The sequence below is a fragment of the Acomys minous genome (assembly GCF_964271855.1).
Source record: "Acomys minous genome assembly, chromosome: 17".
NCBI lineage: Eukaryota > Metazoa > Chordata > Mammalia > Rodentia > Muridae > Acomys > Acomys minous.
The window spans coordinates 60,518,199-60,541,540 of NC_140500.1; the positions used below are offsets into that span (position 1 = coordinate 60,518,199).

General features: G+C 51.1%; 1 protein-coding gene across 9 annotated transcripts in view; it reads right to left on the reverse strand.

Annotated features, from left to right (window-relative positions):
- The window catches only part of SLC4A5 (solute carrier family 4 member 5), a 69,968-nt gene extending 48,952 nt beyond the window's left edge, over positions 1-21,016 (reverse strand). For 4 of the 9 annotated variants that reach the window (XM_084766859.1, XM_084766857.1, XM_084766858.1 and 1 more), the window contains exons 1-5: positions 20,217-20,485; positions 17,260-17,389; positions 3,232-3,392; positions 2,298-2,450; positions 1,342-1,437 (exon numbers count right to left, since the gene is read on the reverse strand). In XM_084766859.1, coding sequence (XP_084622985.1) covers positions 1,342-1,437; positions 2,298-2,450; positions 3,232-3,392; positions 17,260-17,312 — 463 coding nt within the window. In that variant the 5' untranslated portion in view covers positions 17,313-17,389; positions 20,217-20,485. Of the gene's footprint in view, positions 1-1,341; positions 1,438-2,297; positions 2,451-3,231; positions 3,393-17,259; positions 17,390-20,216; positions 20,487-20,716 lie in introns of those variants that run through there. The other 5 variants (XM_084766862.1, XM_084766855.1, XM_084766856.1 and 2 more) reach the window with 4 other exon arrangements.
- Between the last annotated feature and the right edge of the window lie 2,326 nt (positions 21,017-23,342).

Here is a 23,342-nt window from a genome sequence, read left to right on the forward strand (position 1 = left end):
TCTGCGCCCCGGGTTTAGAGTTCCTGCTTCTCCTTGCCCCCCCAATCCTGGACTCAGTCCTGGGTTTATTTCACACTGATCTTTGGGCTTACTCTGTAAGGAGATGCTCTGGCGAGACGGAGGGTTTTGGTTGGTTGTTTCTCTGCATGTCTCCTCCTCTCTGAGGCGTCCCTATTGCCATCTGTGCCCTGGGCCACCTCGGGGAGGCTGTGTACCTGAGCTGTGCACATGATCCAGTTCACACAAAGCGACAGTCACTTCCTCTCATGACTCCTGTCTGGGGCTATCGCGGAGCATTGCTGAACAAGAGGGTCCCCTACGCAGAACTAGCTGAACAGAGAGCTCTACCCGGAGCAACTTTCTGCCTACTGTGACCACTGCCCCCTGGTGGCCACATATGAAATAAGGGCAATCAGACATTAGGGAAGGAGAGATGCTGAACCAGGCAGGCAGGCATCTGCTGTGAAGAGACAATGGTAGGCGCTTGCTGTCCCTCCCTCTTTCCCTCCCTCCGTCCTCTTTCCCTCCCTCTCTCCTCCTTACCCCTGGCATCAAACTCTCAATCCTCCTGCTTCCAACCCCAAAGCACTGAGATTATAAGTATGTGCGTTGTCCCCACAGGTCACCTGACTATTCACCACAGATGAGTTTGAGAAAGGCTGTCTGTGACCTTTGACCTCACAGTCCCCTGACCATGCTCTTCATGGTGATGAGGAGGTGTCTTGGGTGCCCTTGGGCAAAGGGCTTAGGTAGATGTTTTATGTTGTTGTTTGGCTATTGTTGTTTTGTTTTTGTTTGTTTTGAGAGTCTCTGTAATCCAGATCGGCCTGGAACTCATTGTGTATCCCAGGCTGGCCTTGAACTTGTAGCAAGCCTGCCTCAGCCACTGCACCCAGCAAGGTGATTCCAGTTTCATTTCGCTTGTGTCTCTGTGGTGCTGGAATCAGACATGGTGCTTTCAACATGCTAGGCTAGCTCTCTACCACAGAGCTGCACCTCCGTCCCCAAGGACCGGCTTCAGTGCCATAACTAAAAAGGGTTCTCACCAGAAAACGGGCAAGTGACTGAGTTAGTGAGAACAAGAGCTCTCACGGCTGAGATCAATGCACCTAGGACACGAGATGGGTGCTGACGATGCCAGGACTTGGTTGGGCAAGGAGTATTATAGTAGGAACCTAGGCCCTGGGGCATGACTAGGGTTAGGGGAAAGTCTGGTTTCTCCTGATGGTCTCTTAAGCAAGCTACATCCTAGGCTCTCCTTCTCCAGCTATGGACATGTGGACCTTCCCCAAGCTGTCACAGACAGCGTGCTGCTGTCCCTGGCTGGCAGAGAACACTCACACAGATGGCCGTAACTGGTGCTTTGTCGAATCCTCAGGTCCTCGGTGGAACGGTGCAGGGTTGGGCCTGCTGAGGAGCTCCGGGCAGAGTTGCGATCTGTGAGGCAAAGGAAGGCATGTGGCTCCAGCCTCCTCGCAGCTGCAGCCGCTCTGGTTAGCACACTGACTGTGTATTCACTTCAAAGTAAATGAAGCCACTACAAGACACATCTCCTCTTCCAACAATAACTTTTCAAGGAATGCTGTGACTAAGATTACCCGGGCATGGGGCTGGAGAGGTGGCTCAGTGGTTAGGAGCACTGGCCCCTCTTTCAGAGGACCTTGGCAAATATTTGCACAGTTGAAAGGGAGGTAGAATGCACAGTTGGCTAAACTGACCACCGGCTGCAGCCAACTACCCACCTTCATCTCTGATTCTGCTCTCCTGCCAGCTCCTAGGTTCATCTGCGAGGTTTACCAGGGTTAGGGCCTTCAGAGGTCTCAAATCCTGAGAGCCAAAGGCTAGACAGTAAATAGTCCGCTCTCCTCAAATGGCCCCAGGCTTTGCTAGTTAGACTATCGCTAGATGCTACTCAAGCCCTGGCACACTAGAGGTGACCTCCATGCTCCCACCATCTTCGTGTGCTCTGTTTTCTCCAGAAGTTTCCAGCTTCTCCTGGGAGTGGAGCTTAGTGGGAAAACACTTTCATAGGCAAGCCCATAGAGACCATATTATGAGGTCTCAAACTGTGGCAGTGTGCCGTGCAGGCTGTGAGCCACCTGTTCCTAAGAAGTGCTGTGCTTTGGAGTCAGGGACAACAGAGAGTATAGTTGGGGGGTCCCCCCCTAGGCCTTCCAGAGAAGGAAGCCGGGGGAGCCCCCACAACCTCGGACTTTCTTCAGGATCATTAAGTCAGACGCTTGCAGCCACGCAGATGGCCACATGGCCTATGCCCACCAGCGCACAGCTCTACTCACTCGTGGGGGAGACAGACTTCCCGATGTCTGCAAGGGAGCGGTGGATGGGCTTCTTGGTTTGGTGACGATGCTTCCTCAGAAGCACGTAGCTGACCCTTTCCCGGAGCTCCGGTCGCAGGAGGCCGTCCCCTATCTGCTTCTCAATGACATCATCTGGATGAGAAACAGACAAGGCAGGCTCATGTGGGACAGAAAGAGCCGAAGACTCTGGGGCCTTGCTTCTTCCCTGTTATTACTGGGCCTGAAGGTGAGCAAAGGGACCAGGGCTTTGAGAACGGTCCTGTGGCTTTGCCGCTGACTACTGGGACTGCCAACTCTCTTCATATATAAAGTCGTGTATACGTCTCCAGGTGTGTGCACGTGCGGACAGGAGTCCACGCTTTTTATATCCCTGTTGTAAAAGTGCATTTTAAATAGGACCTACGGGGGGGGGGTGCCAAGAAGCACAAAGGTGCTGTGTTAAATGTCTTTCACTCCCCAAATGAATTAATTTTTTGTTTAAAGAAATAGTTACAGCAAAATCAAATTTACTTGAGAGACAGGGATGTTTAGGGACACAGAGGCAAGCCACCTCCTTGTTTAACCCTCCATTAAATGGGAGCTTTCCTGCGGCGGCGGGGGCGGGGGGGGGGGGAGGACACAAACAGGTCGCCATGGCAATAGTTGTCTCTCCCCATGTGAGGAGCCCCTCTCTCTATCTGCTGTCTGGCTGAACCACATTTCAGGGACGTTCCCTTCCCAGCTGTTGGAGGTCAGCGTGGTACGGAAGCTAGGAGCGCCTGAAATGCTGCCCAGACAGCGCCAGAGCCAAAACCCGTCTCTGCAGCATCAGATGAGTGGTGAGTTGGCCAGTCGTACAGACCTGTGGGTTGACATGAGGTTGGGGGAGTTGCCCTGGCTTGTGGGGACCGCAGCAGAGATGCCCTGGCCTCACCTATGATCTGCGGCAGGGAGGCGCTGTCCAGATCCAGCAGCACCGTCCCTGTCTGCAGGCAGGTGCGGAGCTCGAACAGGCTGTGCAGGGACAGCGTGGACACGTGCGGCTTGCTCCAGCGCTCTCCTCCTTCCTCTACCTTTTCTTCAAATTTTATCCACCTGGAAGCGGATAAGAACGGGGCTCAGAGCCGGGCGTGGTGGCGCACGCCTCTAATCCCAGCACTCGGGAGGCAGAGGCAGGCGGGTCGCTGTGAGTTCGAGGCCAGCCTGGTCTACAAAGGGAGTCCAGGACAGCCAGGGCTAACACAGAGAGACCCTGTCTCGGAAATGGCGGGAAGCTCCTTACACAGGAAGGCAAACAACTCAAAACCGCTTCAGGAAGTCCCTGAAACCGACCAGAGTCCCTGGGTCCCTCCCTGGCAGAGGAAGCACTCACTCATCTCTCAGATGAGTCAGGGTCGAGCTGCAAAGAAGTCTCTCTGATGAGCAAAGCTCCCTGGAAGAAACAGGAACCAGCTGAGCTTCCTGGAAGAGGTTTAAGCCAACTGAGTGACTTGGAAGGGACACTCTCCGGCCTGTTGAGCTGTCTTCAGGTCAGCTTTTGTGAGCTGTCACCCATGAGTCATTTCTGTTCCAGGAAGTACTACTGTAATACTCCTATAAATAACCCCAATAAAAGCCATGGTTCACCAAGTTGTGCTTTGGTGATAGCTGTACTCTGGTTACCATCTGGAGTAAGTAGGTGTGTGTGTGTGTGTGTGTGTGTGTGTGTGTGTGTGTGTGTCTCCCCAGGACAAGTTTTGTCCCACAAGTTGACACGGGCCAGTGATTATATACTGTTGGAGACATTGGCCCTGAGTTCACAAGCAGAGTGTGTCTTAGGGATGCTGTCTGTCTGTCTGTCCGCATACTGATTGATGCTGTTGTGGTAAGAACAGAATAACCACAGATGGCTGTGAGGAATCTTTCTGGGGCGACAGCCTATTTTAACATTAGGATATGATGGTTGAACAGCTCCATACACTGAACATCATTTGCTACTTAAATGAGACTGTTGTCTCATTAGATTACCTTATAGCAATAAAAAATTTTTTTTTGAGACAGGGTCTCTCTGTGCAGCCTTTGGCTATCCAATAAAGCGCCTGCCTTGTAAGCGAAGGACCTGAATTCAATCCCCAGGCCCCATGAATAGCCAGGTGCGGAGGTGTGCGCTTGTAACCCCAGCACTGGTGAGACAGGGGGATGCCTGGGACTCACTGACCAGACTAGCTGAATTGTCCAGCCCCTGGTCAGTGAGAAACTGTCTCAAAGAAACCAAGGTGTAGAACTCCTGGGAAGTGTACCTGAGGTTGACTGCTGGCCCCCCACCTGCTCACCCATACTCACGCATGCCCTGGAGCTCTTTCCCCCCAGGTTCCACCACACGGGGCCTACGGGTTCTGTGCTTTCTTCTCTAGAGCTTAACTCTGAACTCAAGTTCTGGTTAAAGGGCAAATGGCACCTGGAGAAGGAAGGAACTGAAACCAGCCACATGAAGGAATTTTTCCCTCGCAGGAAATCTAGAATCACTGGGATTGGAGGTGATGGAGTAGGAAGGCCTTGGACGGCAAGCAGAGAGGCATCGCCCTGTTAGGCCTTGCATGCAGAGGCAGCTCCCCTGGGAGCTGGGAGAGTCCCCAGGGAGGCAAAGCATCCAAGGTGCAGACTTCACTCCATCCTAGTGACATATCACCTCCAAACCACTGGGCCGCTTCCACCTGCACCAACAGGAACTTCCAGAGGATTGTTCTGAACCATCTACTTCAATTTTTTAAAAAAGATTTATGTATTTATTATGTACACCAGTGTTCTGCCTGCATGTACACCTGCAGTACAGACTAGCAATATTGACCACAGAGGCGCAAAGATGGAGGTGAGTGTTGGACAGCGGGTAAAAGCACTTGTCATACAACCAGGAAGAGCTGAGTTCAGATCCCTCCACGTCATGTAAAAAGCCAGGTGCCACTGGGACTGTGATCACCACGATTCCATGGGAAGATAGGGGGTGAGAAGGCTGGAAAATCCACAGGAGCTTGTGGACCAGTTAGATTGGCGGAGGCACAGGAAAATAACAGACATGTCTTCAGACATGTGGGGTCCTGCATTCACTCACATGGATATGTGCGCGCGCGCGCACACACACACACACACACACACACACACACACACACACGACCCACACAGAGGTCAATGGAGCAAAAATACCCTCTGGTGGAAGAGTGCACCACAAATTATGAAACAGAAAATCAGGCGGAGGCAAATCAGCCACTCCCTCCTCTGAGTTTAGAGGAAGATCAAGGCGGGCAGAGAGACGCGATAAACACCAGCACAGGATGTGACAAAGAGCACAGGAGTATGGAGAGCCAGGTGGGACAATCATTGCAGCCTCTTCAATTACAACTGCCAGGATAAACACACAGTGGAAACTGTCTACTGAAAATTATTTCAGCCATGTATCTCTCAATGCAGGAAGTCTCAGCTGGCCTAAACTCACTTGTGTGAGCCACGTTGGCTTTGAACTCACAGAGATCTGCCTGCCTCTGCCTCCCTCCCAAGTGTCGGGACTAAACGCATGAGCCACCACACCCAACCCAACCAATTGTGGCTTTGAAACAGTAGACGAGCTGACCTAAGAAACGTGGGCACTGCATACATAATTTGATGATATTAACGGATTCTTACCGTTCCTTTTCTGATACGGCAGTGGCTTCCTTGTGAGTCATTTTATTTTAGAGACTGGATCTTGCTCTGTATGTAGCCCAGGCTGCCTTGGCCACCCCTCCCCCATGCTGAGCTTTCAGGCCAGCCGGATATGGCAGTGCTATTGCAGGTATGTTAAAAAGAAGGAGGCCTCGGGCCGGAGAGTTGCCTCAACAGGTAAGAGCACGTGTTGCACAGAACTTGGGTTTGATTCCCAGTACCTACGTGGCAGCTCACAACCATCCAGAACTCCAGTTCCAGGGGAGCCTATGCCCTCTTCTGAACTCAACAGGTGCCAAGCATACAGCTGGTACACAACGCAAATAAAATAATAACATAGATAAATCTTAAAAAAAAAAGATGGTGTCCTTATATTTTTAGAGACCAATACTCATCCATTTACATGTGGAGTGATGTGGTGGTTGGAACGTGTGCTAACGTAGATGTTGGGGGCAGGGCGTGTGGCACCTTGAGAATGGCCATGGGTTCACTGGTAACACTGACAGGTGGCTGTGTGGCAGGACTGAAACCTGGCGACAAATACGTGGAGGTGAATCCTAGTACACATTGCTTTCATGAAATTTAAATTTTCTTTCTTTTTTTTAAAAAAAGAGTTATTTATTTATTTATTATTTATATAGTGTTATTTTTATTTATTTATTTATTTATTTATTTATTTATTTATTTATTTATTATTTATATAGTGTTCTGCATGTACACCTGCAGGCCAGAAGAGGGCATCAGATCACATTATAGATGGTTGTGGGCTACTATGTGGTTGCTGGGAATTGAACTCAGGACCTCAGGAAGAGCAGCCGGTGCTCTGAACCTCTGAGCCATCTCTTCAGGCCCCAGACTGAACTTTCTATAACCCAAATGCTTAACTATTTTCTAAATCGAACAGAGGCACAAGCTGTTTCCAAAGTCTCTGGGTAAAGCCAGGCTTACCAGCTTGTAGATGCCTGATGGAAAGGTTCATGTGATCCCGACAGCTCATGGCAAGGCAACCTTCACACCACAGTTTGGCTTCCGAGCAATGAATTAGAGTCAAAGAAGCAGGTCAAGTGGAATGAAAAATCTCTGAGTTGGAAAAAGACTTTTAGGTATTTCACCCAGTGCTAGTCAACACCGTGGCCTCCACTTCCGTGCGTGCCAGAGACAGGAGCCAGGTGCCCCCTTCTCGGGGTACAACCTCAAAGAGTCACATGCTCCAGAAAGCAGCTCTCTGTCACAAAGAGGGAGGCTAAATATGAGGCCTTTCCTGTGACTGGTAACTCCCACCATTGGCTACTGGCTACTGATACAGACATAACAATAGCAAGGGTCCCAGGGCTAGCCGCTGGGAACAGGCTTCCGACATGAACCCCCAAACATGGGAAGAAACTATCCCACAAGGGAGGTAAACAAAGGGCTCACAGCCGAGATGGGGCTGGGGCTGTCACTCAGCAGTGGGGTGCTTGCCTCAATGCAGGAAGCCTGTGTTTGATCCCCAAGCATCTCATAAAAAACAAGGCAGCACAGCCGGGTGTGGTGGTGCACACCTTTAAACCCAGCACTCGGGAAGCAGAGGAAGTGGATCTCTATGGATTGGAAGCTACCCTGGTCTACACAGTGACTTCCAGTCCAGCCAGGGGTACACAATGGGACCCTACATCAAACAACAACAAACTAACATGATGGTGCCGGCATTTGGGAAGTAGAAAGCAGAAGCAACAAGATCAGAAATAAATTCAAGGTTGGCTGACCCGGATGGCTCAGTGGGTGAGGGTGTTTCCCAAGTCTTGTGATCTTGGTTTGATGCCTGGAACCTATGGAAAGGCGGGAGGAGGAAACCAACCCCACAAACTCAACCTCTGCCCCACATCCGGGGAGTGTGCAAGCATACACATAATACACTTAAAAAAAAAAAAGTCCAAAATCATTTGCAGCTACATAGCTGGGTGTGAGGTCAGCTGAGCTATCAAGTCCAAGCTGAGTCCCAGAGTGAGGAAATGGGAGTTTCGGAGCACTGGCAATCAGCTGTCAATCAATCCGCCGCAGCGTTATTTAAAGGGGAGATACAAAAGGGCTGCTGAGACAGCTGGGCTGTGAAGAGCACTGGCTGCTCTTGCAGGGGACTAGGGTTCGACCCCCAGCACCCTCGAGGTGGCTCACGACCAGCGGCAGCTCCAGCTCCGTGGGAATCAGCTTCCTGCACTCTAAGCAAACCCTCTACCCACTGAGCTGTAGCCTCGGTGGAATTTTTTTTTTTTTGCTTTGTTTTGTTTCTAATATAGCGTCCCTATGTGGGCTGGCTTTATGTCAACTTGACACACGTTCTAGCCATCAGAGAGCAGGGGGTCTCAGCTGAGAAAATGGCTCCGTAAGAGCTGGCTGTAGGCAAGCCTAGAGGGCATCTTCTTAATTAGTAATTGATGGAGAAAGGCTCAGCCCGTTGGAGGTAGTGTCATCCCTGGGCTGGTGGTTCTGGGTTGAGCAAGCCACGGGGAGCAGGCCAGTGAGCAGCATGCCTCCATGACCTCTGTGTCAGCTCCTGCCTCCATGCTCATGGCCTGTTTGAGCTCCTATCCTGACTTTCTTCAGTGATGCACTGGGATCCGGAAGCATAAACCAAACAAGCCCTTCTCTTCCCCAACTTGCTTTTAGTCATGGTATTCCATCAGAGCAATAGGAACCCTAATAAGACAGCTCCCTATGTAGTCCAGGCTTGTCTTGAAGGTGAACTGTAGCCCAGGGTGGCCTTAAACTTGTGACCCTCCTGTTGCAGCTTTCTAATGGCTGGGATTACGGCTATGTCCTGCCACATATAGGCAATTTTATTATTTATTTCCATTTCTGTGTTGGAGTGTTTTGCCTTCATGTACAGAGTTAAAGTGCAGCACATGAGTGCGGTGTCTTCAGAGGCCAGAAGAGGGTGTCAGATGTCCTGGGTCTGGAGTTAGAGACAGTTGTGATCCTCCATTGTGGGTGCTGGGAACTGAGCCTGGGGTCTTCTGGAAGAACAGCTAATGCTCTTAGCTGCCGTGCCATCTTTCCAGCCCATAGATACATTTCTTTTGTTTGTTTGTTTGTTTTGGTTTTGGTTTTTGAGGGAGGGTTTCTCTGTGTAGCTTTGGCTATCCTAGACTCACTTTGTAGACCAGGCTGACCACGAACTCACAAAGATCTGCCTGCCTCTGCCTCCTTAGTGCTGGGATTAAAGGTGTGTGCCACCAGGTCTGGCCTAGATTCATTTCCTTAAAAGTAATATGAATTCATGCTGATCCCGTCATCTGGCAAAGCAATTTAACCTTTCAAGTCTGTTATGTCAGGACTCTGCAGGCCCTAGCATGACTGAAAGTGAGTGTTAATTCAGATATAAGCCAATTTCTAGAGATATCTGAGGGTTCAGCAAGTACTGTCTGGGTTCTGTCCTTTTCAAGAGTGGTGTGTGGATATAAAAACAAAATTTTAGTAAGGATGGAACCCCTGGGGCTGGAGAGACGGCTCAGTAGCTAAGAGCACTTATGCACACACAGAGGACCCGGCTTTGACTCCCAGCACCCACATGGTGGCTCACAACCTTCCGGAACTCTATCACCAGGGAATCCCATGCCCTCTTCTGACCTCTGGGGGGCATCAAACATACATGTGGTGCAGATACATACAAAGAGGCAAAACACTCATAAAATACAATGAGTAAATCCAATTTTTGGAAAATTTACAGAACAAACCGGGTAAGCAAATTCCGTCTTACTTTCACGGTTTACACGACAAACTCTCTTGGTAGAAGGTCACACAGCCTTGATGAGATGGCTCGGGAGGTTAAAGTGCCTGCTTCTGCGTTCAGTCCTCAGGGCCCCACATAATGGAAGAAGGGAGAGAACTGACTCCCACAGTGTGTGCTTTGACCTGTGCATGCACTCTGTAACACACACACACACACACACACACACACACACACGTGCAACAAATAAATACAATGTAATGTTTTTTTAAAGTACATGCATGAAGGTAGGAGGGAAAAAGAGCATGTGATTTCTACAACCGATGTAAACACACACCCATGGTTTATCAAGCGCACTTGGCAGTGAGTCTGAACGACTGTGGTGTATAAGAGCCGTGCTTGAGGGGCTGGAGAGATGGCTCAGAGGTAAAGGGCACCAACTGCTCCTCCAGAAGTCCTGAGTTCAATTCCCAACACCCACATGGTGGCTCACAACAATCTATAATGTGATCTGATACCCTCTTCTAGCCTGCAGGTGTACAGGCAGCCAGAGTACTGTATACATAATAAATAAATAAATAAATTAATTAATTAATTAAAGAGCCATGCTTGGAGTGCTAAGGAGAGAGAGTTCAGAAGGCTTCACGGGCCTGTTGGGGTACTCACTTTCATTGAGACTCAGAACTTCATCTTTTTAGGCTCCTGGGGATGATGAGCGAGAGAGCTGATGACCTGTGATGGCCAGCTTCACGAGAGCTGTATCAAGCTAGCAGCGAGCTTACAGATCTTACAGTAAGACTTGTACAAGGCTCTCACCTTCCAGCTCTTTTGTTCTCTCCTTGGTAGACACACTGGAAAGCCAGGTTATCCTCAGGACGCTGCTGGGTACAGCATCAACATGAGACACTTTGCCTAAGCGATTCTAGTGTTTAATAGACTCTGGACACAGAGCCAAAGCCTCCATCTCTGAAGATGAGTTATATCTGAGACCCAGACCAGACCGATGAGGTCCTCTTCCTTAGACCAGTCTGGAGTGGACCCACTGACTTCTTGCCAGGATTACCTGACTCTCTGTAACTCAAAGTCTTCCTTTATGCTGGCCTACGAACCTTGGCAAGGCTTTGGTGATAACTGCCATTTGAGAATTTTTGGAGCGCCATCCCCTCCTAGGAAATGACAGTAACAGGCGGGATGGAAGAGGGAGCCATGGGAGTGTGCTGCTCCCAGGCCCGGATCAGGGGAGAAGTCTACTTTGCTATATACAAGCACAGCAGAGCCACCAGACAAAGCAATTGGCCAATTCTGTGAGTTTTATTTTATTTTATTTATTATTATGTATACAGTGCTCTACCTGCATGTATACCTGCAGGCCAGAAGAGGGCATCAGATCACACTATAGATGGTTGTGAGCCACCATGTGGTTGCTGGGAGTCGAACTCACAACCTCTGGAGGAGTGGTCAGTGCCCTCAAGCTCTGAGCCATCTCTCCAGACCAACTGGCCAATTCTGAACTGAGTCTCTCAGGGAAAGGCTCTGGGGGCTGAGTCCCCTTGTCTGTACATCCAGGAGGTTTATGGTGTCATCCCAGGGGACTGTCAATCGCCAGCTTACCTGGCTCCCTCAGACTCTAGTCTGCACTGTCTCCTTCCTGATCTCGACGTTCATACCCTCTCCCCCGACCTTCACTGTTATGTCAGGGCCAGGCCGAGGTCCCTTCTCTGTGAGGAGGTCTCCCAAGAACCCTGGGGTGCACAGGTAACTCTTTCCTCTGGCCACCATTGCAGTGCTCACTAACGAAGACAACGGCTGAAGCTTACCAAATACGTTCCAGGCGCCAGGCGCTCTGCTTCACGTGTGACATGTATGACTCCATCCTCCACAGATGGGGAACTGAGGCCCTTAGAGGACAGCCACCCTCCCCGTGGACCATGGCAGGTGCTGACAGTCTCAACCTACTGTCCATCCACAAGGAACATAGGCCCAGGCCTCTACTGTCCATCTTGGTCTACAGCTGTACCACCCCGAAACCACCCCAGCTCATCTATTGGGTGCATGCTAAGCAAGTGCTCCATCCGGCTGTCTCCCCAGCCCATGCTCTAGGGGGCCTCTCCCCCGTTGCCTACCCTTGCTGTGCTAACTCCGATCCACCCTCCCATCTTGATGTGTGCACCCGTGCTCCCGGAAGCCTCCCTTGAGCCTTCGTGCCTCCGTGTCCTACACTCACACACCCCCTCCTCACCAAGGATCCCCTTATTTGACTTCCGTGCCTCATCACACAGGTTTGTTGGCCTCCACGGTGAGAGGTCTTAGCTTCCTACTCTGATTTGTAAACAGGGGGGATAGCTCTGGCCCTACAAGGCTGACCCCAGAGAGGGCTACAGAAGCTTGCGGCCCCACACTAAGAAGAGAAATTATACCAAGAGAGAATTATGCAAGATCGTAATGAAGGCAAGTTCAAGGCTGAAATGGGAGTGCTCAAGCTTCCGCTGTACTGTTGACATATGGAGAACAATTTGGAACGGTTGAAAGCGTCCCGATGTGGAGGACTAGGGGTGCAGCTCAGGTGATGGAGCATTCACCTGGCATGCATGAAACTCTGGGTTCAAACCCCCGCCCCGCCCCCTGTACCACATACAACAGGCTGGGGGAGGAGCAAGAGTCCAAAACCAAAACCGTCCTTGGCTACTTAACGAGTCTGAGGGCCAGCCTGGCTACATGAGACGCTGTCTAAAAAGAAAGAAAGTGTACCAAATCAACCAAGCTGACCCACTTCTCATGCGCCTTTTGGCCTTTTTCTGGTCACGGCAGGAATGTTCTCAGGGCCTATGCATCTCCTAAGAACCTTCTGGCAAGTTCTCGCCCTCGGGCCGCTGAGTGGCAGCCAGAAGAGCTTAGATTTGGAACTTGTTCTCAAGGCTCTTGAGCGTTAAGCTCTAGTTATTTCTGAGTAACCCTGAAGGGCCCTTCACTCTTGGGCGGGCTCCAACCCGGACCATTTTCCTTCCTGTCCCTTCACTTGTGGCCAGGCAGGTGTTGGTTTGAGAAAGGTTGGGTTGTGTTTTTGGAGGGGGGGCAGAGGGGTAAATTATTTGCTCATCATATGGGGGAGTCACCCCTATCTCAGCCCTCCCTCAGGCAAGGTCAGACTGTCTGTGTGGGAATGCCAAAGAGAGAGAATTAATAGCAGTCTATCTTATTAACGGCCTGGCCTCCCACCATTGATCACATCAGAAGGGGCTGCTGCCCGTGCAAGTCCCGATAATATGCACGGGGCAAGGCTCAGCAGAGCTCAAAAAGCCACTTCAGCCTTCGCAGCAGTGACTCCTTCAAGGGCCCGAAATGTCCCCCAGACTAATGACCCTGACAAAGCACCGCCAGGGAAAATTCCTTGCGGATTTGAGATTTTCACTCTCTTAAGCTCCTAACTCAATAAAGCCAGCACTCGGTGTAACAAATTAAATACTTTTATGAAAGGGGCCCCTCCCCCACTCTCTTTGATGTATGATCAGCCCCCCTAATACCAAAGCGTGGGGGGGGTCTTAGGTGCCACTCTTCACCCCTTTCAGCTGCCTCCTGTTACTCTACAGAGGCCCAGAGCCCGCTGGGATTTGCTGATACTGTGATTCTAGAAACTTCTGAGACTTCTGGCTTCTCTGGGGTGGGTCTCACAGTCTGTTAGCTGAGAGAAATGCTTGCCATTCTTGTGGTGCGGTGACAAATTCCAAGCAGGCCTGACTAAGCACCTCCACTTTTGGTTTTTTCTTTGTTTGTTTGTTTGTTTGAAATTATTGTTTTTTACAACAGGGTACCACTGTGTAGCCCTAACTTGGCTGGAGCTTGATATGGTGTTGACCAGGCTGGCCTTGAACTTATGGAGATCCACATGGCCTGCCTCTGGAGTGCTGGGGTTTGGGGCATGGACTACCAGTTAAGGAGTCACAGCACAGGTTTTGGGTACACAGTCTGCCCAGGGAGAGAAGGCAGTCCCTCTTTTCTGGGCCTCTGACAAAGCCTTATAAGCATTCTTTGTCTCTATTCACCTACTTTGAATGGAAGAGACTATGGCCAAACTGGCTTGAGACCCCTCCCCCTTAGAAGTTTATTTTGTGTTTTTATGCTTTTGTTTTTGTTGTTGTCTGTCTGTTTGTTTGTTGAGACAGGGTTTCTCTGTGTAGCCTTGACTGTCCTGGACTCACTCTGTAGACCAGGCTGGCCTCGAACTCACAGAGATCCACCTGCCTCTTCCTCCCTGAGTGCTGGGATTACAGGCATGGCCACCAACCTCCCCCACCCACCCACCCCGACTTCCCCTCCCAGTTGTAAACCACTCCAGGCTGAGCTCTGGCCATTTGAACTGTCCTTTTCCATCTTGTGAGCCCTGGATAGAGGCCCCAGGCTCTAACTCCAAAAAAATTTGCCTTCAGCCCTGTCTTCCCTTGGAAATCAAAACAGAGGCAGGGCAGGGATATGCCTAATAACCTTAGAAGCACATAGTAAGCTGGAGGGTCAGAGAGGCCTGGAGGCCCGGCAATCCAGCCTTGGCTTCCTGGTCCTTCCTGGCAGGCTACTTGTCCTTTTACATCTGTCCCATATGTCATTGTGGGGGGCTTAAATGAGGGTGAGTCTGCAGTCTCAGCATTTTGGGGTTCAGGAAACTTTGGATGAGAAGAGGCCCCTGGGTTTGCATGGGAGGACTGGGCCCGACTGAGCTGTGGGGCTGAAAAGTGGCCCCTGCCTGAGGCCAGCAGGACCTGTTTCCTCTTGGTGGCCCTTCTTCCAGACGCCCTTGCTGCAGAGAAGGGGTTAGAGAGACAGAGGGGGTGTGGAGGTGCGCTCTTCCCTCTGCCCAGCCCGCAGAGGGAGCCTTCAGACTCCCAGTGTCAGAACGGCACCACGCAGACCCTGTCCTGGGCACCACTGGGAATTAGTTAACTTATGCATTTTCAACTGGGACATTATCGCCTCCGAGGGGGCAAACTGGGGGTCTTAGGGGAGAGAAGTCAGGATAACTGACACTAACTATACATGTTTTAGCATATTCCAAAGCTCAGCTCGACGTGACAAATCGAGTGGCTTACTACATCGGTTCTCAACCTGTTGGTTGAGACCCCTTGGTGCTCTGAATGACCCTTTGATGGCAGGTGGGGGGAGGTCAAATATCAGATGTCCTGCATATCAGATACTTACATTACAATTCATAACAGTAGCACAATTACAGTTATGAGGTAGCAATGAAAATAATTTTGTGGTTGAGGGGTCACCACAGCATGAGGAACTGTATTAAAGGGTCGCAGCATTGGGAAGGTTGAGAACCACTGTTCTACTATCTAATTTCTTTCTATGGAATTTAGTTGATTTAATTGTAATTTGTTTTTGTTTTTGTTTTTGTTTTGAGACAGAGTCTCAGATATTCTAGGCTGGCCTTAAACAGGCTACGTAGCACCGGTTGTGGTGGCGCACACCTTTAATCCCAGCACTTGGGAGGCAGAGGCAGGTGGATCGCTGTGAGTTGAGGCCAACCTGGTCTACAAAGCAAGTCCAGGACAGCTGAGGCTAACACAGAGAAACCCTGTCTCAAAAAAAAAAAAAAAAAAGAAAAAGAAAAAGAAAAAGAAAAAGAAAAAAAGAAAAGAAAAGAAAAACCTCCTCAGTGCTGGGGTTACAGCCATGTGCTTCCACTTAACTCCCTCCCCTGTGCATGGAGCTCTCTCTCCATGCTCTCTTTTGTTGGTAGAGATCAAACCCAGGACCTTGTGTGCTAGGCACACGCTTTACCAACTGAGCCACAGCCATAGCCTAGATTTTAATGTACTAAAATCAAAATTTTTTTTCCTGCATAGCAAAATGACTCGACAGGTAAAGTATTTGCTGTTCAGTGTGAGGACTCAGTTTGGATCACCACCACCACCATGTAAAAGCCAGGTGAGTGTGACATCTCATTTGTAGACTCAGCGCAGGGAGGCAGAGCAAGCTGGGTAGCCACCCTCGCCAGACCAGCTGAATGGGTAAGCTCTGGTACCAGAGAGAGACCCTGTCATGAACTATAAAGTAAAGAGAAATCGAGAAAAGACACCTAATATCAACCTTGGTACTCCATACACATACACACGTGTATGAGTACCGCAAGACAACACACTCACAAACACACTCCCGCACCTGGACAGAGGTTAAAACAATTACTACTCGTCAGGAGGTGGTGGCACACGCTTTTAGTCCCAGCGCTCAGGAGGCAGAGGCAGGTGGGTCTCTGAGTTTGAGACCAGCCTGGTCTACGGAGTGAGTTCCAGGACAGCCAGGGCTACACAAAGAAAACCCTGTCTCAAAAAACAAAATGAAACAAAACAAAATTATTAGTTCTCCAGGAAGGAGGGTTGTGATTAAATGATGGAAAAGCTGAGAAACAAACAGCAGAGTCTTCAGCTCTCAGCAGCCCTCCCAGGGCCTCTCCTGCTGTCCCTGTCTCCCCCACCCCCCACCCCACCCCACCCCACCCCACCCCACCCCACCCCCCGCCTCTTCTTGGGTTTTTGGGAGCATGTGGGACTGTTCAGAGGTCCCTCTGTCCTAGCCACTGGGGATATGACAACATCCATGTTACTCAGACCCAACTTCGGCTCCTGACGTCACCGTGCAGCCCCCCACTAACCTTCTAGATAGCTTAACTCCCTCCCCTGTGCATGGAGCTCTCTCTCCATGCTCTCTTTTTTTGGCATGCATATGCTTGTGGGGTGTGTGTGTGTGTGTGTGTGTGTGTGTGTGTGTGTGTGTATGGGGTGTGTGGTATATGTGTGTGATGTATGTGGTGTGAGGTATGTATATGTATGTATGTGTGGTGTGTGTGTGTACATGTGGTGTGTGTGTACATGTGGTGTGTGTGTACATGTGGTATGTGTGTGTATATATATGTGTGTGTGTGAGTGTGGTGTTTATGTGCATGTGTGGTGTGTGTGCATATGTGTGTGTGCGGTGTATGTGGCAGGGCTGTGGGGGGGTTCGTGAACATTGTGTGGTGTGTGTGTGTGTGTGTGTGTGTGTGCACGCCTATTCATGTGTGTGAGAGTGCACATGTGTGTTCGGGTATATGTTTCAAGAAAGGACAAGCTTGTTCCTTGGGTTCTGCCCACCATTTTTCAGAGAGACCCTCTCACTGGTCTGGAACTTACTTAGGCTAGGCTGGCTGACCACAGGCTCTGCTGATCTCTACTCTCTGGCTGCCACTGAGGTTCTAAGCAGCACAGCACTGCTGTCAGCTTATTTACATGGATTCTAGGGACAGAATTCAGGTCCGCATTCCCCCAAACAAGCACTTTTTGCCAACAGAGCTAGTCCCTCAGCCTTTGCAGTTGCATTTATTTGACGAAAACAACAATCATTTACATTTGCTCCTTTAGTGTTTACAGTTCTAGACACACACACACACACACACACACACACACACACACACACACAAAGAAGATGGAAAGATGTTGGTGAACAGAGATGCTCCCTGGCAGAACTTAAGGTGTGACGAGCCACTTCCCCACCAGGAGATTCTGCCCAGCCTGAGCCCAGACACGGCCCCTCCACGCGGCTCTCTCTCACCTGGCTGACTCCTTCCACTCCATCTGGTCACCATCATGCTGTAGAGTGTCCATCTCTGTGAAGAGGGTGGGGTTGGGAGCCTCATCTTCCTCCCCCAGGATGTCCTGCAGCTGCTCAGCAGCCGGAGACCCTGAAACATGAAGGGGTTGCATCTGCCCGGTGCCCTGCAGAGGGCAGGAGGGCCACAAGGCCAACAGGAACAGAACCACTGGCATGGGGGGTGGGGTGGGGTGGGGAGGGCAAGGAAGGAGTATTTCTTGACTCGCTAAGGCTCCGGCCCTTTCCTGGGTCAGGCTGAGCTCTTGTCCCTTTGGACTGGGTGCAGGTGTTAGCCTTTGAGGTAAGAAAGAATTTGATCTGTGTTTAGATTTCAAGGTCTGGTATGTGACAGCAAAGGTTGGGAAATGGCCCAAGACACCGGAAGTAGGAGGATCCGGGAACAGCAAAGGGAAATGAGGAACACCCTGACCCAACCTCACTCTGCACAAAAAGCCTAGAACTGTCTCTTGCTCTACTGGGTCCTAAGCCAGCCATCTCTCAAAGGCGACGTATCAGGAGGAAAGATGGTCTAGCGTGTCCCGTGGCCTCCTTCCTCGCTGGCAAGGTGATTCTTGGGTGTCTTGACTCCTCACCAGTGGCCCACTAGAAGTCATCTCCTGAACACTCCTCAGGCGCCTTCCTCCTCCTCCTCCTCCTCCTCCCCCTCCTCCCCTCCCTTGCCCTCCCTCCCTCTTCCCGTTTTCTACAGCTGCCTACTCTGTGGCAAGCATCATTCTTGGTACTGGAAAACAAAGCTGCGAAGGAAGTCTGCACGCTCACCATGGTCTTTCTATGGCAGAGACGGGTAAGAAGCAAGTAAAGACACACTCATAAGTGATCATTTGGAATAGTGACAAGTGCTCTGAAGAAGACAGAACACACAAGGCTGTTAAAAAAAAAAAAAGTATGCTGGTTGCAAAAGGCCCTGCTGAAAATGGCCTTTGAGTTGTGACTTGGACACACCGGGAGGAAGTGTGTTCGAGTGCTGTCAATGCTCTGTGGTGGGAGTGGTGGGGCCAGTTTGGCTGCAACACAGTGAGCCATCGAGAGGGATGACAAGACATCAAAAGATGGCCAGTGCCTTGGCTCAGGGCATCCTGGGTTCCTCTGCCACCTCCCATCTCCTTTGTGTTTTTGAGGATATTTCTCCCTGATGCAGCCTCCTAGCAACTGGCTGCAGACTTCACAAAGTTTTCTTATTTCTCCTTACTCTCCCCATTTCTGCCTTCAATTATTTATCAGGGGGTCCTCCCTTGTCAGTACTTTCAAGAACTCTGTTCACACATGCTAACCACTCTGCTGTAACTTCCAGGCAGAGCCAAACATTCAAGCAGCACCCAGGCGGAGGACCCATTGACCACGATCATCTTCATCTCTGATGTATCCTGGAGTCCCAGAAGGCAGGGCACCGTGTGCTCTCGTCCAACAGACATGAGTTGCACAGTTGCCAAGTACCCACGTAGTTGATTACCGATGCAATCGATTGCCCATGTAACCAATTACAAGTGTTGACCTGGCACAACGCTCAGGCCACAGAAGGTCCTTAGCAACCCTCCTCACCACCAACCCCAGCGTCCAGGCTCAGAGCCCATGGAAGAAAGCCTCTCACTGTGCCTATTTGCAGCCTTCCTTGTGGCCCTCGGTGTGGGCCCTGGCCTTCAGCCCTCTCTGTAAGCTGCCTCAGTTCCTACGCCAGTTCTGTGAGAAAATAACAGGCTGTGAAGTCCTTTAGCTTCCCTTTGGCTAGTCTGTACCCTGCTGCCAACCAGCCTCGGGCCAAAGGAACCCTCCCTCCGCTCACCTTCCTTAGCGTGTCTCCTCAACAGCCCCCTGCTGCCCCCTCTCCCCCCCCCCCGCCGCCTCATTGTCTCGGGGCACCCTTCCACAGCCAGGCAGTACCCAAATTTGCTCTTTAAACATTTCCTAGCACACTCGCGCAGTGGACTTCCAGAACCTCAGTGCTCTTAGGACAGCACACAGTCCACACAAGTTAGAAGCAGGTTTCCTAGCAGAAAGTGCTAGCAACTTATGAAGATCCACAATGGATGTCACTGATTTAAATGCATTTGATTTTGACATTTTTCTGCTGTTTTAAACTTCTTTAACTGGCTTATTGAGTTTAAGGACATTCCATTAAAAAAAAAAAGATTATTCCTGTAGCCATAGTGGCATATGTCTTTAATCCTGAGAGGCAGAGGCAGGCAGAGCTCTTTGAGTTTGAAGCCAGCTTGGTCTACATAGTGAGTTTCAGGACAGCCAGGGCTTCAAAGAGAGATCCTGTCTCAAAAACAAAACAAAACAAAACAAAACAACCTGAAAAACCAAAACCAAAAAAACCTGATCATTAAGAAACCTCACTTTCCCCCTTCAAGCTGGGAGAAGACTGTAGCTACTTGATTCTGAAGAGACAAGCTAGTTGCCCCTGGGATCAGTACAGTAACTTCCTCTCTATTTTGGGGTTGCCTGGCTGGGAACCAGAGACCTACTGGGTGTTCTTAGCAAGTGCTCCACAACTAGACTACACTCGCTGCGGGCCTACAACTCAAGGGTAGATTTGCTTTTGGGGATTTCCAGTTGAAACGCCTTGGGTGTCTCTTTATTACCTAAAGCTTGGTGGTTGATGGTGTGGTTCAAACCGTCTCCAACAATCTGGGCCTATCCCGGTGCATCCTTCACTCGGCTGGGCCCACGCTCAGCAGCATCAGACCACACGCAGAAAACAAGGTCAGTGCCGCCCCCTCACCCCCCCCCCGTTGGGCCTCTGTCCCCACATTTTGTAAATCTGGAATCTTCCACACGCTTCAAGGCCAGGAATAAGGTAAATAAATGGACATATCCTCAAGAGAGAGCTGATTAGAAAGCACAGACAGCCAGGGCAGAGAGAGGTCAGTGCCAGAGCCAGCCTGTCTGGGCAGTACCTGCTCCCTGGAACAGCTGAGCGCTGGAGTCTCCGGCGGCGGCCGCGGCGGTTGGTGCTGCCTCTGGCCCCAGCCTGTTTCTGTGGCTGCTACCCAGGCTGCAGCCTCCTCTTCCCCCACAAAATAAACACTTTTGTTCCCAGTAAAGCAACGAGGGAGGCGTGGAGGAGGAGGGCAGGAGAAGGACGAGAGGGAAGGAGGGAGGCTGGGGCTAGAGAGAGAGAGAGAGAAATATACGCCAAGAGATTGGGTGTGAGGTTGCGTGGAAATCCTGGGAGAAAAAGGCGGGGCGGTGGGGCGGGGGGGGGGGGACCTGAGGTGTGATGGAGAGAGAAGGCTTTAGCAATGAACTCAGACAGGAGCCTGTGTGCCTCACAGCGGCAGGGTGGTAGCAGCTGAGTACTGTGAGAGAACACACAGAGCCGCCCGCCCTCGTGTCCCCACTTACCCCTCCCCGCAACCCCCCCCCCCCGGCACCCCATGAGCCCTTCCCCACAGACCTGGCACCTTCAGAAAAGCGGAGCCGCCGCCTCTCCTCAGGCTCCTTTATAAAGGCTGGGGCCGAGAGGTAGGATTTGTGCACAGCCCCCCAGGGGCTCCTTAAAATCTTAAGATTTTGGTGGCAGGTGAGCAGGCTGCAGCAGCCCAGCGGGTTCTATTCTCTCAGCCACCACAGCCTCGGCCGCTGCTGGGAGTTGGGAGCGGAGGTCCGTGGTGGTGTTACCCGCCGGGGTTTGTTGTGGGCTCTATGGTGTAACACGGAACTGGATCAGCTTCCTTCCTAACTTTAAACCCACTCCTGGTCTTGCTGTTTGCACCCACTTCTAAGGCAAAGTGGCAAACATTGTCACTCGGTGGATGTTTTCTGAGACCTCAGGAACTGGTGGTCACTTCGCGGGGCGTGGCTGAATCCCCCGCAGGGGAGTTACTTTGCGCTCTTGAGAAACTTCTAATCTGGGGTTTGGCTCAGCAAGTGCTTCCCTAGTGCAAGGCGCAAGGTTGAGCTGCGGTCACGGAGGCTCCTGGGCAGCGCTAGGAACCCAGGTCCTTAAGTCTTAGAGATGGGAGGGGCCTTCGTGGTGGCGGAGTGCAAACCCTCAGTTCACAGCTAAAAACCGAGAGCCAGCGGCCGCCATGGAAAGCCAGGTCCCTGCAGAGCTCCAAGCAGTCACAATTGCAGAGGCCCCAGCAGCGGGCACCCCAGGAGGTTCTTTTTCAGCAGCAGGGAGCGGTAGTTCCCCCCACTGAGGGACCTGGCCTCACAGATTACACTCTACTCTGGGAGTGGTTGTACACACACACACACACACACACACACACACACACACACACACACACACACACACACACACACACCCAGTCCTTCGAAGTAGCCTCCGCAGGGCACAGTAAGCCAGAGGCTCGGGGCTACCTCAACACCGAAAGAAAGGTTTCAAAAGACCCTAGAGAGACGGTTAACATTGTAGAAAAGGGCGGGACCAGACTCATCTCCCGAGGCTGCAAATGAATAGCAGTAGCATATTTGGCGAAGCATTAACCGCCCCGAGACTCAGTTTCCCTACTAATTAAGTGAGAATGATGGCATCGCCTTTTCTGAATTCTGGTGGGGAATGACTGGGCAATCCAAGTAGTGTGGCCAGCACACACCAGTCTCTCAAATGATGCTGCTACCATTGATGCTTGTGGCTGTGACCAGCTTCCTATGGCCGGTCACCCACCTGTCCCCAAACACCCCAGGGACCCAATCCTATCACTGTCCCAACCCACCCTGCCACTTCTGTGTACTCCCTCACCCTATCATTACCCCTCCCTCCTGCCACTCAAGGTTTAGCTCATCACGTGTTGGGCCACTGCTTCTCTAAGGTCCCGTGACCCCATATACTCATGGTATGTCACAAACTAGCCCTCATCAAGAGAAATGCCACAAGTAATGGCCCCTCTGATCTATAACCCCAAGAGGCACATACTGTGGGCCCAACTGTTGAAACAGACTCAGACAAGCTTGGAGAATCAGAAGTTCAAGGCCAACCTCAACTATATAGTTCTAGGCTAGCCTGGGCTACAGGAGAGCCCATCTTTAAAAGAAAGAAAGAGAAAGAGAGGGAGGGGGGAAGAGGAAGAGGAAGAAGAAGGGAGAAATAATGTAAGCTAAGGAGGAAAAGGAAAGGAAGAGGAAGGAAGAAGATTGGACTTGGAAGGGAAATGTGTGTGGCAGGGCTGAGTTTACGGCAGTGGCTGTTTCTCAGCGAGGCCTGCCTGCTCGTTGCTTGGACAGAGAGCAGATGACCTGCTGACCACAAACCCCAGCAAGGGACATGGGCACCACCCTAAGAAAGCTTTGGGGAGCAGTTAGGGCCTCCAGAAAGTTAGTGCTGGGCTCTGAGGGAGGGCCTTTCTGTGATTCCCCTCCCCCTTAGCTTTGTATTGTTGGGGTCTCACACACACACACACAAACACACACACACACACACACACACACACACACACACACACCCCGCCACTTCAATCGCATTGCTGTCCGCTGACCTGGGCTTACACAGCATGGGCACTCAGTAAATATTTTCTGGGTGAGTGAGTTTGACTAACACTTATGAGCACATCAGTGGGGGATTAGCTGCCACAAGAAAGGAGCTAAGTGCCTAAGATCTAGGAAACAGGCGCTGGGGCTGGAACTGTAGGGGGTGTGAGTGCTGCTGTGAGTGGCACAATATGGGGGGCCCCCAGGGGCCCCCGGGAGACAGAGCCCGAGGGTGCCAGCGTCATCCTTGCCAAGTGTATGAAGTGAGTCTTTGAGAGAGGACTTGGAAGCCCCACACCCTGGTTTCACGGCTGGCAGATTTCCTTTTTCTGACACTGTACATAAACTCCAATGTGTTCTCTAAGGCAGGAAAAGAGACCCTTCCATTTGTGCTCACAGGAGTTCCCCCCCCCCCATGCCAGATGACATCTGCCCAGCCTACGTTTCGCACCCCTGAAAACAGTCTTTCAGTAAGACATGACATGTCACTGGCCAGAACCTGTTAGGTCAGGCATAGTTAATTGGACATCTGACCCATGTCTGGAAGGTTTGGAGTGCATCTTAGTTAACTGGCCTTCCCCAGTGGCTCCTGGGAATGCCAACACAGA